The sequence below is a fragment of the Tupaia chinensis genome, unplaced genomic scaffold (assembly GCF_000334495.1).
Source record: "Tupaia chinensis unplaced genomic scaffold, TupChi_1.0 Scaffold000362_1, whole genome shotgun sequence".
Taxonomy (NCBI): domain Eukaryota; kingdom Metazoa; phylum Chordata; class Mammalia; order Scandentia; family Tupaiidae; genus Tupaia; species Tupaia belangeri.
The window spans coordinates 4,380,121-4,397,103 of NW_006159859.1; the positions used below are offsets into that span (position 1 = coordinate 4,380,121).

Sequence of the window (16,983 nt, forward strand, 5' to 3'; positions counted from 1 at the left end):
TTATATATATATATATAGAGAGAGAGAGAGAGAATTAAATGTAAATGAACATTTTTAAAAAAATTTAAAAGAGTTTTGCCATTGGGCGTATGCACTCACCAGAGACAGAAAGAGAGCGAGAAAGTAAGAAAGTACCCCCTAGAGGGTTTGCCACACTACAATTCCTTCTCCTTCATTCTCCTCCTGGGGTTCGGGGCATGCATGGACACATGCCTAAGCATGTTTTTCAAGCTGTTGGTTCAGGACTTGAACCACAGAGTTGGCCATGTGGTATCCAGCACCTTAACCACCATGTCACCTGCTGGCTACAGATACATTCTTAAAATCATAGAATTAAATACTGTGAGATATGGGATTGATCTTGTAAGTCATTAAGGTAGCCCTTTCATTCTATGATATAGGAATGGAAACCTACAGAAGCCAGTGATCCTATTTGTATTTAGGTAATAATCTTTGGGTGAAAAGTGGGAATACAGTATTTCATCACAAGTGTATTTTTATTAAAAACAATGTTGGTGATTTTGTGCAGGCGTAGTTCCTGATGGCACTTACGAAGTATGTTCAAGGACTACAGGACAAGCAGCAGCTGGTAGGTTCACTTTCAGGATTACTCCTGCCGCATATGTAGACTTCTGCCCTTATTTTAATGGTCAGAGGATTATTAGCTTAGGTAAGCTAATTCTGGTATTCACTAATTTTTTAAAAATTATTTTTCAATAATATCAGCATATTAATATATTTAACAGCTATTATAAATTTTTTAGAGAGATTTTTGCTATAGGGAACGTGCACTCACCAGAGACACAGGAAGAAATACAGACAGAGAAAGTGAGAACTCACCCCCGGGGGGATGGCCGTGCCACAATCCCTTCTCCTCCATTCTTCTCTTGGGATTTTGGACACACGCACATGTGCATAGTGTGAGTTTTAAGCTGCTAGGTCTAGGACCTGAACTACAGTTGGCCATCTGGGAGTCCAGCGCCTTAACCGTCATGCCACCTACTGGTTATAATCAGAAACCAGAAATGTACAAGATACATTGCAGAACATTTTGGGGAAACAGCTGAATAAGATACACTTTGAATCCTCCATACATTTAAATTATAATGTAGTTAAGGTATAGGCTGCAAAATTAAGTTGGATAAGTGATAAGTACTGTAAAATTTAACATTCTAATTTATATTAAAATGGACAAGGAGCAGAAAATATTTCCAAATATAGGAGGATGCTGCGATCAAAGAAAGCTTCAGGACAGAATAATTATTTAAAAGGAACTCAAAGGTAAATAAATGTTCCTTAAGCTGGGGCCAGCAGGTGGCATGGTTGTTAAAGGCACTGGATTTGCACAGAGCCTGCTGCAGTTTGAGTCCCAGATCCAGTGGCTTGAAAATCTTAACAGACAAATTAAATAGTTTTTTTTTTTTTTTAATGTTCCTTAAGCAAAAACTGGGAGATAATTCAGGCCAAAAGTAACATAAGTTACCATGTGAAAGCACAGTGTCTACTTGAAGTTGTCCAGTTGGCTGGAGCAAAGTTAAGTGAAAATAAGTTGGGAAGAATGCCAGGTTAGAGAGTGTGGACTTGACTTGGTGAGCAATGGGAAGGCCACTGAACGTCTTGTTCAAAAAAGGAGAGATGGTGACACTATCAAAGGACCAAAAAACATAGGCAGCCCATGAAGAACCAACTACAAAATGTAGGCAACCCATGAAGAACCAACTACAAAATGTAGGCAACCCATGAAGAACCAACTACAAAATGTAGGCAACCCATGGAGAGCCAACTATAAAACATAGGTAACTCATGGAGAGCCAACTATGGAAATAATAACATGTCCTAAGATGATGATGCAGTGTAAACTACCCTTTAATTACCAGGGGGTGTGTGCTCTCACCAGAGAGAGACAAAAAAACAGAGAGGGAGACAGAGGAAGAAAGCATCTCCCAATGATGTATGGACGTGCTGCAATGCCTTCTCCTCCATCTCTCCATCCCGTCAGGATTTGGGGCATACACACACATACACCTGCATGTTTTTCAAGTTGCTGGGATTTGAACCATGGTCAACCATGTGGGATTTGGCTCCTTTAACTACTAGTCTGTGGGGCCAGCCCACAATATAAATTTTTATTATCTCTCTTATAATAAAATTTGACAGGGTGTGCTAAAAGGTAATATTTATTTAAGGGCCCTTAAAATGTTGAGAGGGAAAGAAGTGGATTAAGACCTGTAGATGCCTTTCTCCCTTTACTATTGCCTATCATCCTCCCCAAGTCCAGCCTCAGTGCTCATCCTAAATTATTGCAGAAACTTAGAACTCAAAAAATTAGGAAAATTCCACCAGCAATATTAGAAAGAAGGATTATAACCAAAGCAAACATAAAAGTCTTTTTAAGGACTTTTTTTTTTTTTTTTTTTTTGAGAGGTTTTTGCTATAGGGCGCGTGTGTGCGCTCGCCAGATAGATAGAGACAGAGAGACAGAAAGTGAGAAATTATATCCCCAGAGGGGATGGCCATGTCGCAATCCCTTCTCCTCCATTCTCCTCTCAGGATCTTGGACACGCACGCACATGTGCCCGGTGTGAGTTTTAAGCCACCGGGTCCGGGACACGAACCGCGGTCGACTACATGGGAGTCCAGCGACATAGCCATTACACCAGCTGCTGGTCCCTTAAGGACTCTTATTTTTAAGTAACAATCCACTCAAACTAGCTTAACCAGGGGGAGGCTTATTAGGATATTAGCAGGTCTCTATTAAACTTAGAAATGTCATCTCAGGAAAGAGAAGGAACCAGGGCAATTGGGGACCTCCAGCAATTCCTGGCACCAAGATCCCAATTGTCACCAGGACTCTTTCCAGCTTCTTGTCTTTGCTTGTCTCTTGCTGCTTAATTTTTTTTTTTTTTCTGTTAAGCAATGACCCCTTCCTTACTTGTGGCAAGAATTTAGCTCATGAGCCTCATTTCCCCATCCTCAGTCATTAGAGAGGGACTGCCCTTTTGTCAAGTCTAGGGGAAGATCCTTATTTTCCAACTTTGGCTTTCATTGCTGACCTAATATATCCTGGCTAATGAGCTGGTTCACAGAAGGGCCCACTCCAGCCATGGGAGATAAGTCGGTCTGGTTCACAGGAAGAAAGTTGCTGTCATATGGAACCACAGATGCGCTCTCTGCACATAGGGACGTCAGTCCCGTGGTCTAATATTCCTGACAGATCTGGCTGCGGGAAACATTAGTCATTGAATATGGTCATCATCCAGTTTATTACTCAAGTATAGGCTTATTAGGTCCTTGGAAAAGTCATGACTTTTTTTTAGTGGCTTTTCTATGCTAAAATGTGTCCTAACTTTTCCAATGACCCAGTGTGTACTTTGACATCCCTATACTCAAGACTCAGTAAAAATGACTTCCTCATTGAACAGAAAGTAGTAGTGCTGGAACCTGGACGCTGAACGTGCTGTGGAAAATGTGTGGGATTGACGTCCACATGGATCCCAACATTGGCAAAAGGCTCAATGCTCTGGGCAACACCCTTACGACACTGACAGGAGAGGAAGACATCGACGACATTGCTGACCTGAACTCGGTGAACATAGCTGACCTGTCAGATGAGGATGAGGTCGATACTATGTCTCCCACTATCCATACGGTGAGTAAACTCTGTTAGAATTGCTCAAGACTGGAAAGGAGTATCATTAATTCATAACATTAAAAGTGTACTGGCAAATCTGTAGAGTCAGAACCTAGGATGGCGGCTGCCCAGGCCTACGAGACCGGGGCAAGGGAGTGCCGGGGAGAGGGAATGGGAAGAAACTGCTAATAGATGTAGGGTTTTTGAGAGATAGTCAAAATGTTCCCCACTGAGACTGTGATATTTATACAACTTTGTGAGTGTATTAAAAACCATTGAATTGTACATTTTAAGTTGGTGAATTTCATGATGTTTGAATAACATCTCAATAAAGATGCTTAAAAAAACCCTCAAAAGTAAAGTGGATATACAAAATGAAAGTATGAATTTAAAAAGTATACGTTTCCATGTATACTGAAGAGAGTTATTTGGTAGTCAAAAAGAAAGCAACTCTGCTTTCATTCTGGCACTAGTTTTTTTATAGTTATTTTAAACATTGCTACTATACCATGAAATAGTTTTGTTCGTTGAAAGAAATCTTTAAAAATTAATATTACTGTTTATTATTTAGAGTTCAGATGGAAGTTCAGTGAGTGGAGATGGCCACAAACTCACCTTTGGGCAGCGACTTGTAAATCACCTACTAGGCCTGACGCCCCAAAATCAGCGCTGTTCTGTTCCTGCAGAGTATCTGTGTGACCCCGAGATGCGGGGCTCCCCTCAGTCTAGCCAGTCCCATTTGAAAGCATGCAGAGCACACTCATGGGGAAACGTAGGTAGCAACTGAATAGATTGCTTATGAAAATGGGATTTAAATCACTGGCGTATTCCAATCATCTTACTTAATAGTGATGGCCTTGATTCTTGCATGCTTACTTTGATTAAAGGTATTAATTTTATAATAGTATATATTTGCTATGTGACCTGAGGGTGATGTTGACAAATATGCTTTGATCTTTCAGGAAGCTATAGATTATCGAAGACAAGGAGCATCTTCCAACCAGCCAGAACTTAGAGGAAGAAAAATAATGAAACGTATAGTAGATATCAGAGAACTGAATGAACAGGCCAAAGTAATAGATGATCTTAAGTATGTAAAACAATTTTTGATTTAACATAGTATTCCCTAATAATAGAATCATAGGATGTTAAAGTGGAACGAACTGGCATTGGACTAATACAAACCATTTAACTTATCATGAGATCACAAAGGTCCAGAGAAGTTTAGACATTTGCTCAAGATCGTAGCATCCTTCGTGGTACAGCTTGTCCTGGCATCCTGGTCTATCTAGTGCTTCACAACTCCTCATTTCTGAGCAGTTCTTGGCTGACTTTAGATCACATGCATATCTATGTGTATACATACTTAATACGTATCTTCATGTATGTAAGTATATACGTTAGTCTTTCACCAACGTCAGTGCTTTGGGAATGTAGTTTTGTAAAGGAGAAAAAAAAGATCAGCATTTCTTAAATACCTTATGTGAACTTGATATATATTATCTTCATTTCATTTAATCCTCACAGTATTTTTGTGAGATGAGATGGCATTATCTAAAATTTACTAATGGGAAAACCATTTCAGAAAAGTTTAATTGCCATTTGAGCTTGTGTATCTGAATTCAAAATTTGCGTTTTCCCTTGCTTGCCTATATTAGCAGTTCCTTAGAACCAAGGTGGGGCAGGTCAGGTTGAGAGGAGGTAGAAGGCAGTAGTAACCTGCTGGATAGTAGTGAATAAGTAATACTTCCTCTGCAAGAATACTCTTCTTGCTAAGCTTTGAACCTCCTGTTGTCCCAAAAGGTGATGGTCATGCTCCACCTTTTTTCCTCTACATGCACCTGTCCCTGTGTCTTTCTGCATTCAAGGACTTTAACACAAATATATGCATTTTTTGTACAGCGAGAGATACTGCCTAAAACCTTGTCTGTAGATTATTATACAATGATTCAATTCACATTTCCCTCCTAACTTAGTTTCATTCTCAGAGGAAAACATGACTTGAACGAAAATATGCTTTTACTCCAGAATCTTATCTGAAGTGTCTATTATATGTAGGATTTTACATACAGCCATTTGTCTGCAGTGTGGGTCTGTGGCTTTCATGAAATTACCAAAGAGACTCTTGAAGTAATGGATAAGAAGCATTTTCTCAAACATTAGAGAGTTTGGTTTAATATATTTTGCTTGATGTAAGTATTACATTTGCAGAGGGCCATACATAATCTTTGGTGTTCTGATAAGTAAAAAAAACTATTAAAACGAGCAAGTAAAAATCAATCTTTATTACTTTTTTTTTATGATAATTGCCTTTTTTTTCATTCAGAAAATTAGGTGCAAGTGAAGGAACTATAAACCAGGAAATTCAGCGTTACCAGCAGTTAGAATCTGTGGCTGTGAATGATATTCGAAGAGATGTTCGTAAAAAATTGCGGAGGTCTAGTATGCGAGTGAGTAAACATTTAAAAAGAATTTTATTATGGGAACCAGCAGTTAGCGTAATGGCTATGTTGCTGGACTCCCACGTAGTCGACCGTGGTTCGCGTCCCGGACCCGGTGGCTTAAAACCCACACCGGGCGTGTGTGCGTGTGTGCCCAAGATCCCGAGAGGAGAATGGAGGAGAAGGGATTGCGGCGTGGCCATCCCCTCTGGGGGGTGATATCTCGCTTTCTGTCTCTCTGTCTCTCTCTGTATGTATGGCAAGCGCACACGCCCTATAGTGAAAAACCTCTCAAAAAAAAAAGAATTTTATTAGACTATTTTCATTTTTTACTGTATGAGACTTACCAACGATGACACTTGTTCTGTTTCCCTCCAATGTTGGCGATGATGCCACCTGGTTGGTACATATCTCTGTTATGTACCAAGCATTGTTTAAAGCACTTTACATTTAGCAACCCATTAAATCTCACAATAACCCTGCTGGGTAGCTTGTATTATTTCTCCATTTTAAAGGTGAGGAAACAGAGCCACAGATCAAGTAATCTGACTAGTGCTGTATCTCCCATTGTGCTGGTGGAACTCTGTAGTCTCTGGCTCTATCCAGTGTTTTGTCTGCCTTTCATGAAACCACACTTGCTTTTAAGTCTCTAGTGTGATCTCTGCAAAAAAACGTGAACTTGTGAAACCTTTTGAGATATTGATTCCTCCCATAGGCCATTCTTCATGGTAAGAATTTACCTCAGTCACTGTGCTGGCTCGGTATTTTATTTTAGTCTTTATTTTTTGCAGGCTTTGTTGCCCCCACTAGAGTGTGAGTCTAGTAGTGAAAAAAGCTACTTCTTTTAAAACCGTTTTACCTTTTTCTACCTTTTTTTTTTTTTAATTAAAGACCAATTTTTAGATCAGTTTTAGGTTCACAGCAAGAAAGTACAGAGGCTGCCTTTCCTGCTGCTTGTACACACACCACTTCCTCCTGTCAACATCCCACCAGACTGGTGCATTTGTTACGCCTGTTGCCCTGTGTTGACCGATCATTATCACCCAAAGACTCATTCACATCAGGATCACTCTTGGGATTGTACCTCCTGTAGGTTTTGACAAATGTGTGACAATTACCCATCATTAGAATGTCATATGGAATAGTTTAACTGTCCTCAAATGCCTCTGTGCTCTGCCTACTCATCCCTCCCTCACTTCAGCCCTTGGCAATCACTCATCTTTTTCCTGTCTCCATAATGCTTCCTTTTCCAGAATGTCATATAGTTGAAATCTTACAGTATGTAGCCTTTTCAGATTGACTTCTTTCCCTTAGTAATACACATTGACGTTCCCATGATGTTTTTCTCATGGCTTGATGGCATTTGGTGATGTTCCATTGTTTGGATGTACCCAGTTTATCCATTCTCCTACTGAAGGGACTTTTTGTTGATTCCAAGTTTTGGCGATTATGAATAAAGCTATCATAAATCCATGAGCAGGTTTTTATGTAGAAGTTTTCATTTCCTTTAGGTAAATACTAAAAGGTCATTTGATCATGTGGTAAGAGTATATTGTCTTTTCTAAGAAACTGACAAACTTTCCATTGTTGATTTCTGATTTAATTTTATTATATTAGGTCATTGGGAAAGTCATGACATATTTTTCTGTTTTTCTACGCAAAAATGTGCCATGACTTTCCTGATGCATTTTAAACTTATTAAGATATATTTTATGGCTTCAGATGTGGTCTCTCATAGTGAATGATCCAAGTGAACTTGAGAAGAATCCGAGTTTTGGGGCTGGACAGTTGCACAGTGGTAAAAGAAAATGTTCTGTGAGGCTGACCCACATGGAGAAGAAGTTCTGGATTCACTTCTGGAGACCTCTCTGTACCAAGCACACGTGTGCCCATTATCTGGGGCTGGACAAAGCTGGGGGTGGATCATAGCAAGGAAACCTTATTGGGGGTCATGTATCTTTCTCTGTTTCTGTCTCTCTCGCTCCTGGAAAAAATATGTAGACTTTAAAAAATATATTTTGAATTTTGCTGTGTTGAAGGAGACTATAGATTTTGATTTTTTTTAGTCGATTAATCCTATTTATTGAGTTAAACTATGTCCTTAACTTTTGTGTGCTGGATCAGTTTATACCTGATAAAGGAGTATTGATGCCTCTAATGACAGTCGACTCATCCCTTTCTCCTTACATTTCTATTAGATTTTGCTTTATAATGGCTCATTAGTTTCAGGAGTTTTTCGTCAAGTGTTTTGAATTTTCTATATGCTGTTGTTAGGCGTGCACACACGTTAAGGATTGCTACGTCCTCTTGAAGTACTGATCCCTTCATCGTTACATAATGCTCTCCTTTATCCCTGATAACTTCCCTTGCTTTTAAGTTTGTTCTGTCAGAAGTTAATATAGATCATCCTGCTTTCTCTTGTTTAGTATTTCTATGATACAATTTTCTCATTCACTTCCTTTTACTCTGTATGTGTCTTCCTGCCAGGTAGATCTGCCAACAACAAATTTTCTCAAATTTTGTTTCAGAGACTATTTATTCATTACTTTTGAAGGATATGTAGAATTCTATATAGGTTGTGGGCTCTTTTTTTGGTCTCAACATTTAAGAATTTCACTGTACTTCCTTATTATTGGCATGGTTTCTGAGAAGTAGCATATAATTATCTGTTCTCCTATAGGTATGATATGTTTTCTCTTTCTCCTTGGAGGATTTTTTCCTTAACTTTGATTTTTTTTTTTTTTATTTGTAGTTCAAAAGTGATATGCTTATGTGTAGATTTTTATTTTTTTAATTTTAGCACTTATCTTGTTTAGTGTTCTCTAAGTTTCCTGTATTTATAATTTGGCATCTAACATAATTTGAAAAAAATTTTCAGTCATCATTGGTTGTAATATTTCTTCCATTCCTTTCTCTTTTCTATCATGTATTTACACTTTTTGTTGTTGCCCACAGATTTTTGGATATCCTATTCTATTTGGCTTATTTATATTCTTATTTTGTCAGAGGGCACATGTACTTGCCAGAGGGAGACAAGTGGGGGGGAAGTGAGAAAGCACCTCCCCACGGAGTATGGTCATGCTACAGTTCCTTCTCCATTTCTCCCTCTTTTGGGGATTTTGGTCATGAATATGAATACATACAACATGGATTTTTTTTCTGTTTTGTTTAAGGTTTTTGCCACAGAACACGTGTGCTTGCCAGAGAGAGAAAGAAATCACCCACTAGGGGGAGATGACCACGCTGTAATCCCTTCTCTACCCTCTTCTCGGAATCTTGGGCATACATGCATATGCACATGGCACAATTTTCTAGTTGGCAGGTCAATTACTTGAAACATGATCGACCACGTAGGAGTCCAGCACCTTAATCACTCTGCCACCTGCTGGGCCCCACACACTGTGTTTTTCAGGCTGCTGGTCTGGAATTCAAATCATGTGGTTGACCATGTGGAATCCAGTTGCCTTAATCACCTGGCCAGAGGTTAGCCCACTGTTTTATCTTTTAAGTCTATTCTTTCTTTGCTTTTCAGTTTTTGAGGTTTCTCTTGATATATCCTCAAGCTCAGAGATTTTTTTTTTCTTCCCTGCTATGGGACATGTGCGCTCATCAGAGACAAAGAAAAAAAAAAAGAGAATGTACCCCACAGGACAGGATGGCTATGTGGTGATCCTTTCGCCTCCATTCTCCTTTTGGGGTTTTGGGCATGTGCACACATGGCTGGGGGTGTTTTTCAAGCCACTGGGGAGGGACTCAAATCATATAGTTGGCCTTAACCTCCATGCCATCTGCTGGCCCCAGAGATTCTTTCCTTAGCTGTGTCCATCAAAAGCATTCTTTATCTCTGTCACAGTGTTTCTGATCTCTAGTTTTCCTTTTTCATTCTTAGGATTCGCATCTCTCTGCTTTGACTGCCCAGCTGTTGTTGCCTGCCATCAGCCCGTAGCGTATTAATCATAGTTTTTGTTTGTTTTAAATTTTTAGTCTGCTATCTCCGGTTCTGATGCTTATTCTGTCTCTTTAAATTGTGCTTGTGCCTTTTTTCTTGCGATTAGATGATGTACCAGATAAAAGGAACTGCTATAAATCAGCCTTTAGAAGTGTAATAATAAAGTGACAGGGGAGGAAGAACATTTTACAGTTCTGTAACTAGGTCTCAATCTTTTCCTTTTTTTCTTGAAAGCAGAAGTCCAAAAGCTACTTTTCAAAAAAAGATAAATGAGCTTATAACTTTAAAAAGTCAGTGGAGCCCTCCAGTTTTTACCAGAATGAAGTTTTTCGCAGCACCCTATAAATAAAAAACATATTAAATGGAGGTGATGGGGTCAAGGAAGGGTGGAAGGATGCAGGAGCCACTGCTTTGACCTTCCCTTGATCACCCCAAACTCCAAGAGAACCTAATTTAATTCTGCTCTAAATTATTTATTTAAACCAAAGATAAAATTCAACTTAATTCTTTTCAATTGATTCTGATAGTAATAAATAATTCTATATTTAAAATTTTTGCTATCTACCTGAATGTGACACACTATAATTAAAATATTGCTTAACTGCTGTCTATACTGTAGTTTATAGTTGGTAACAGATGGTTAAAACTAGAGAGAAGGCATTAGGGATATTTTTGAAACTTTATCTGCATTTTAATAATTGTCTCATTTGGCATTTCCCTCGCAATTCCCTTCGCCCTCTTTGATTCCAAGCTTCATCTGTATAGAATCTTTTTAATATCTAGGCCCCTCACCATAAGGGTTCTAGAAGAGGGATTTGGAGACCGAATATTAAAGTTACTTTCCTTTGTGGTAACAAAGAGAAGTTTTGTGCAGGAGTGCCCTGAGGTGTACTTGAGATGACTTGTGGTTTCTCCTCTGCCACACCTCCCCCAACCTAGCCTTCTCCCAGAGACTTTTAATTCTCATTTTCTTCCTCCATTCTTTCCTTTTAAATAATTTTCTTTCTTTTCATCTTATTTCTATACCCCTTACTCCTGTCTCTAATCTTTTTCTTTTTTCCTTTTCTGTTTTCTCTCAAGTCAGCTGGTAGCCCCTATTTTCATTAAAGGGCCCTCCTAATGAGTATTAGTGACAAAGGATAGCAGAGCCCTGCCCTCCTTTATCTACCCATATTTATGAAGTGACATTCGGAGTGGAGAACACAAGCTAATTTATTTAATAGAAAAATGTTTAATTTTATGTAAAGTCAAATATTACAATAAATAATCTCATGCAGTCACCTTTTCTCTCTTCCATTTCATTAGGCTGCTTCCCTAAAAGATAAGTGGGGTTTGGGTTACAAACCAAGTTATAGCCGATCAAAAAGCATTTCTGCTTCTGGAAGACCACCTCTTAAGCGAATGGAAAGGGCAAGGTAATATATATTTTAACCAGTGAAACAACTAATAAAATTGCTGACTCTTTAAACAAGGCCCCCTACTTTTTCTTCTTGTTTTTTAATTGTGATCTACTTAATGAAATTATTAAATTAAGAGAGCAATAAATGGACCTTACTGGTAAAATTGCAATAGTAGTGAATACTATCGAAGTGAGAAGTTTGAGGCTTTCCTGTCACATTTATACCACAGTGCAGTGTATGTTTTTTATTGAGTCGTGGGGAAAGTCATGACATATTTTTGCATATAAAACCATGGAAAAAATATGTCATGACTTTCCTGACAACCTAATAATATAGTGCACTGCTATTTAGACAAATTTTGTGAAAATGTTCATAGTAGCAGCCACTGCCCTAAACTTGTCAATTTAGAAAAAGTGATTACACACACAGTTAGCATATGATAGAATTGAAATTTTACATCCTTTTGAAGTCAATACTGTTTAATAGTAAATCAGCACTATAAAGTAAGAAATATACATTTTTTAAATGTGGTTTAGTTTTGGAAAAGGTTGAGTTAATGAAAACATTGAGTCTTTTTTTATGGGATGCTAAAGGTTAAGAAATGGGATACAAAATCCCAATCCTTTGATAAAGTAAATATTTAGAAATAGAATGTTAATGCCATGAATCAAACTTTTATAAAGTCCAGGAATATTTTTAAATGAGAATATTAGTGTTTTATGACTTTACATTTTACTTACAGTTCTCGAGTAGGAGACACTGAAGAGCTCCCAGAAATCCGTGTGGATGCAGCATCTCCTGGGCCCAGAGTAACTTTTAATATCCAGGATACAGTAAGAGAGATATTACTTGTTAGAGTTACACACTGCTAATAGTTCTACAGATGACAAAATTACACAGTTTCAGAACGTTGACTGTGATGATTCAACTATCTGTACATAGCCAGCTGGGGGCACTGCCCTCATGTGTCATTGAGACCCTGCTGCCTGCAGGTGTCAGTGCCTCACGTGCACAGTGTAGACTCCGTAAAGACTTTCTTCCTGACTGCCTGCTCTTAGGCAGGAAGGTTTTCGTTGAATCATTTTTCATTCAAGTAAGAATACACATAAATCTTTGTCTTTTATGCAAATGTAAATGTGGAATATTTGTGCTTATTTAGTTCAGAATATATAGAGAGGTATTAACAGAAACCAGAAGGAAGAAAGGTCAGCTTCAAAGTTGTATTCTAATTTCATAGCATGTTATAATTTATGTTTAAATGTTTGTTTTGTTTTTCTTGTGTATTTGTTTACTTTTAAACCATTGTTTATTTTTTATTTTTCATGAGTTCTTTTAATTTTCTTATTATTTTAATTAAGTTGAAAAATACAGTATGGGGAAGTACACCACAGTCCAGCTGTCCTGGGGAAGGGTATTTTCAGGTACTTATCAAGAACAACATATATTTTGCTTTAAAACTAATTAACCACACTGCAAATCTGCTTTCAAATTTCTTCCTCTCCTTTCAAACTAAACTCAGACCTCAGAAATATTTTACATAAAGCTTTAAGATTGTTTAAATTCTTTTTCATCATAGTATTTCATAAGCTCTTGCATGTATTTTTATACATCTATATAATTTAATATTCTAGTCTTATAAATTAAAGGAGACTAATTCAGCTTATCAAATCAATCTAATCAAATCATAAACCAAAAACTGTAATATTTTAGTTATTTCCTAAATTCCTAAGTTATTTTTTTCTTACAATCAAAAAATGAATCTTTTCTAAAACAAAGATTAGTTAATTAACTTTAGAACCAAACCTAACTCAGAACAAATTAATGAATCAATGTTATTTCTTCTTGAGTCACTGGTATAAAAGAGCATTTATAGAGCTATCCATTTTAAAAAGTATTTTCATGTTCAAGACAATTTGAAAAATGTGTTACCAATCACATATAAATAGAATTTTCATTTTATAAGTGAAATACTATAATTCATAAAGTAAATATAATCATAAAAGTAAAAATGAATTTTGAAGATAAGCATATACACACATGACATATACCAGGTATATAAATCTTTGTTATATAAAAGTAAAAATTTTAATGATACACATGTATCTTTAAAATTTTGTTTTTGTAGAAATGTATCTATATAGATAGGTCTAAATCTATATCTGCCTATCTATATATGTCACTTAAGTCTTCGTCTTCAGTTTTTCTGTCAAGTTACATTTAAAAACTGGTAATCATTTCAAATACATTTTGTTTCTGTTTGCTTACTCTCCAGCTCAAGTCCCATATATCCCATAGTTATAGTGAGCTTGACAAACATGTCCTCTTTTATAAAAACAAAAAACAAAAAAAATCCCAAAAACTAGGCCAAAAAAAAGTACTGAGAAACAATTCATGTGAATTGAGTGGATTCTAAGTAATTAAGTGATTTTTAAAGGCATTAATATTTGAAGTGACTCAAGTCCTATTTTTAAATAGCACTGTACCCTGTTTAGAAAATTATTTTTAAAAAATCATAAATCAGATATTAGATAATGGGGATAATGAGATTATATTATAATTACAAATTAAGGAACATAATTAGGCATGGTTAAATATAAAATAAATATAAAACACAGTGTTATCTGTATAAACTCTTATCAGTTTTAAAAATTAGAAAATAGTTTGAAAAATAAAATGATTTACTTGGCTACTCAATAATATGTATATTATATAAAATAAAGTATACCTGGATTCTGCATATGTTTGGAGTTTTGATTAAAGGGTTTCACTATATAGCTAATAACCACACCTAATAGTTTTTAACAATAAATTACATTATCTTGCACATTATACTCTTCAAAGGCCTATCATTTGCAAATGATACTCAAGAGGCACTCTGAAGCTGGGAATTGAAATTAGGTCACAAGAGATTTTGTTGTTTCTTTGACCTACTTAATTACAGTGGTCTCCTATAAAAACCAAAACTAGTGACATAGTGTTTATACAGTTTACCTTAAAATACAGCATTCTCAAGTTTGATTGATACATGTTTTATTACTCAATTATGTCCACATCTTTCTTCCACCCGTGTGGGGCAAAGCATATATAAGCATGGTGAGATGACAATGTATTGTTATGACACTGCATGCTCTTCCATCACTAATTGCTCTTGCCATTCTGATTTACAGTTGATCACATTTTTTATTTGTTTCTACATGTTTAACGCCTGCTTAAAAAATTACTAATGTATCCTAATTAATGTGTGTTTATGTAAAGTAAAATTTCACTCTGATTTTTAGTGTGTCAGTGGCGTGACTTTCTGTGGTTGACTTGTTTCCTTCCTTGGAGTGTATTTCATATGTTCTTAAATCTGACCTTTCTTTCAGTTCAGAGTAAGGAATTCAACTCTGAATTTTAAAATGTTTAAACTTACATATTCTTTCTTTTCCTTTTTTTTTTTTTTTCATTGAGAAGGAACTTGAAACGTGAAATCTGATTCATATTTTCTCTTTTTTACCATCAGTTTCCGGAGGAGACAGAATTGGACCTTTTGTCAGTAACTATCGAAGGTCCATCCCATTACTCATCAAATAGTGAAGGATCATGTTCCGTGTTCAGTTCCCCCAAAACTCCCATATTCTTTCTTTTCCTTTTTTTTTTTTTTCATTGAGAAGGAACTTGAAACGTGAAATCTGATTCATATTTTCTCTTTTTTACCATCAGTTTCCGGAGGAGACAGAATTGGACCTTTTGTCAGTAACTATCGAAGGTCCATCCCATTACTCATCAAATAGTGAAGGATCATGTTCCGTGTTCAGTTCCCCCAAAACTCCAGGAAGCTTTTCACCCAGTATTCCTTTCCAATCTGAAGAGGGCCGAAGGGATGACAGTTTATCTTCTACCAGTGAAGATTCTGAGAAGGATGAAAAGGATGAAGACCATGAGAGAGAACGGTTTTATATTTACAGAAAACCTTCGTGAGTAGCCTTTTTGTTTTTAGATCCTTAAATAGTATTTCAGAATTTAAAACTGAGTCTGAAGTATTATAGATTTTTTTCATTTAAAAAAATTTTATTTCTCTATGTCTTGAGTTAGAACTGAGAGACATATCCATAGTTGACTAATAAAATTTCGCTCCATGTGGCATTACTTTTTTCTTTGTTTAAATTTACAAGGGTTTACTCAAATCACTTAACTTTAGTATCTAAGATAATCCCTGTCAAGAAAATGGAAATAAAGATGTGGCTATGACTTAAAGGAGAAGGCTATATTTTTTTCTGGCATTAAAAAGTAGCAATTTGTAAGAAGAAATGTAACTGAAATACAGTTATAAAAAGTAGTAAAGGGAAGTGGTTAGCCATGGATGAAAAGATTTCAATAAATTCTTGGAAGACAGAAATAAGATGAAATGCTATTAATGAAATAAAGAAATATTCAAATCCTCAGAATATGCTCTCAGGAGGAGTGGAAAAGAGTCAAAACAATCTTTGGAAATGATCTACTTTAAGCCACCCTCAAGAGAAGTCATAATGTAACAGTAAAAATTTCTAATGGTATTAATGAAAACGTGGCTAAGCACAAAAATTGTAATTAAAAGCTGATCTATGACAAACTGGCTCCATCATCCGTCTTCTCCATTCTGATCTGTAGGGATTCAGACTTCCTTTCACTAGACTAATACTACAACTCCAGTTCTTTCTTTTCCTGGACTAAAACTACCAACTCCTAACTCTGATTAATCAGCATATTTTGGATTATTCCCTTATTTTTCTGGAGTAAATCCTCAAATAATTTTCTAAGTTGTTAAGTAGATCTACTTTATTTTGTGTATTTTAATGTCTAAAATACCTTTATTTTCCTCCTATTTGATTGATTACTGGGTTGGGTACAGAATTGTAATCTAAAAATTATTTCTTCTCTGAAGAAGAATATCTCAGTTATCTTTCAACTTTAATATTTACCATATTTTGGTTGATATCCTTTTCAAATTTGTAAATGTAACTTTTTTAAATTGTTTTCTACCTAAAGTTTTTAGGGTCTTTTCATTATCTCATTGTTGTTTAAATTTATGTGGGGTGTCCACATTTGAGTTATTTATAAACTTTTTTCCTACATATTTTAGCATTTCTTGGTATATCTTAAAACATAAACTTTGAATGTTATCGAATATACCATTTTAGAATCATTTTGATAAATTTTTCTTTTTGTCTTCAACTTTCTCTTTTAATGGTAATTCTTTAAAAGTCAGACATTTGCCCTCCTGGGAAGATGATCTGTATCTCTTTACTTCCATTCATGTTTTACATTGCCTTTTTTTTTTTTTTTTTTTTTAATTTCTTTATTTACATTCATTCACTATACATCATTACAACATACAAAATGAGATTTCCCATCCAGAATACACTGTATATTGGCTCAATCAAGCACATCAGCATATGTGTTACCATCAACAAATAATTTTCCATTTCTTGTATCCTGTATATTTTGCTTTTTTTTATGTCAATGTTCCTTATAATATGGAGGCAAATAAACCTAATCTCATAGAGCTTACCATTTAATGAGAGGCTACATGCAAATAAAAAG

The 16,983-nt window shown here is 36.0% G+C and overlaps 1 protein-coding gene across 1 annotated transcript in view; it reads left to right on the top strand.

Annotated features, from left to right (window-relative positions):
- The window catches only part of BLTP1 (bridge-like lipid transfer protein family member 1), a gene marked incomplete in the record, with an annotated part of 179,272 nt that overhangs the window by 125,725 nt on the left and 36,564 nt on the right, over positions 1–16,983 (top strand). Inside the window, 10 exon segments of the mRNA XM_027773678.1 lie at positions 530–589; positions 3,423–3,649; positions 4,203–4,403; positions 4,594–4,721; positions 5,958–6,081; positions 11,327–11,436; positions 12,164–12,254; positions 12,780–12,842; positions 14,924–15,029; positions 15,230–15,377. Of these exon segments, the coding sequence (XP_027629479.1) occupies positions 530–589; positions 3,423–3,649; positions 4,203–4,403; positions 4,594–4,721; positions 5,958–6,081; positions 11,327–11,436; positions 12,164–12,254; positions 12,780–12,842; positions 14,924–15,029; positions 15,230–15,377 (1,258 nt within the window).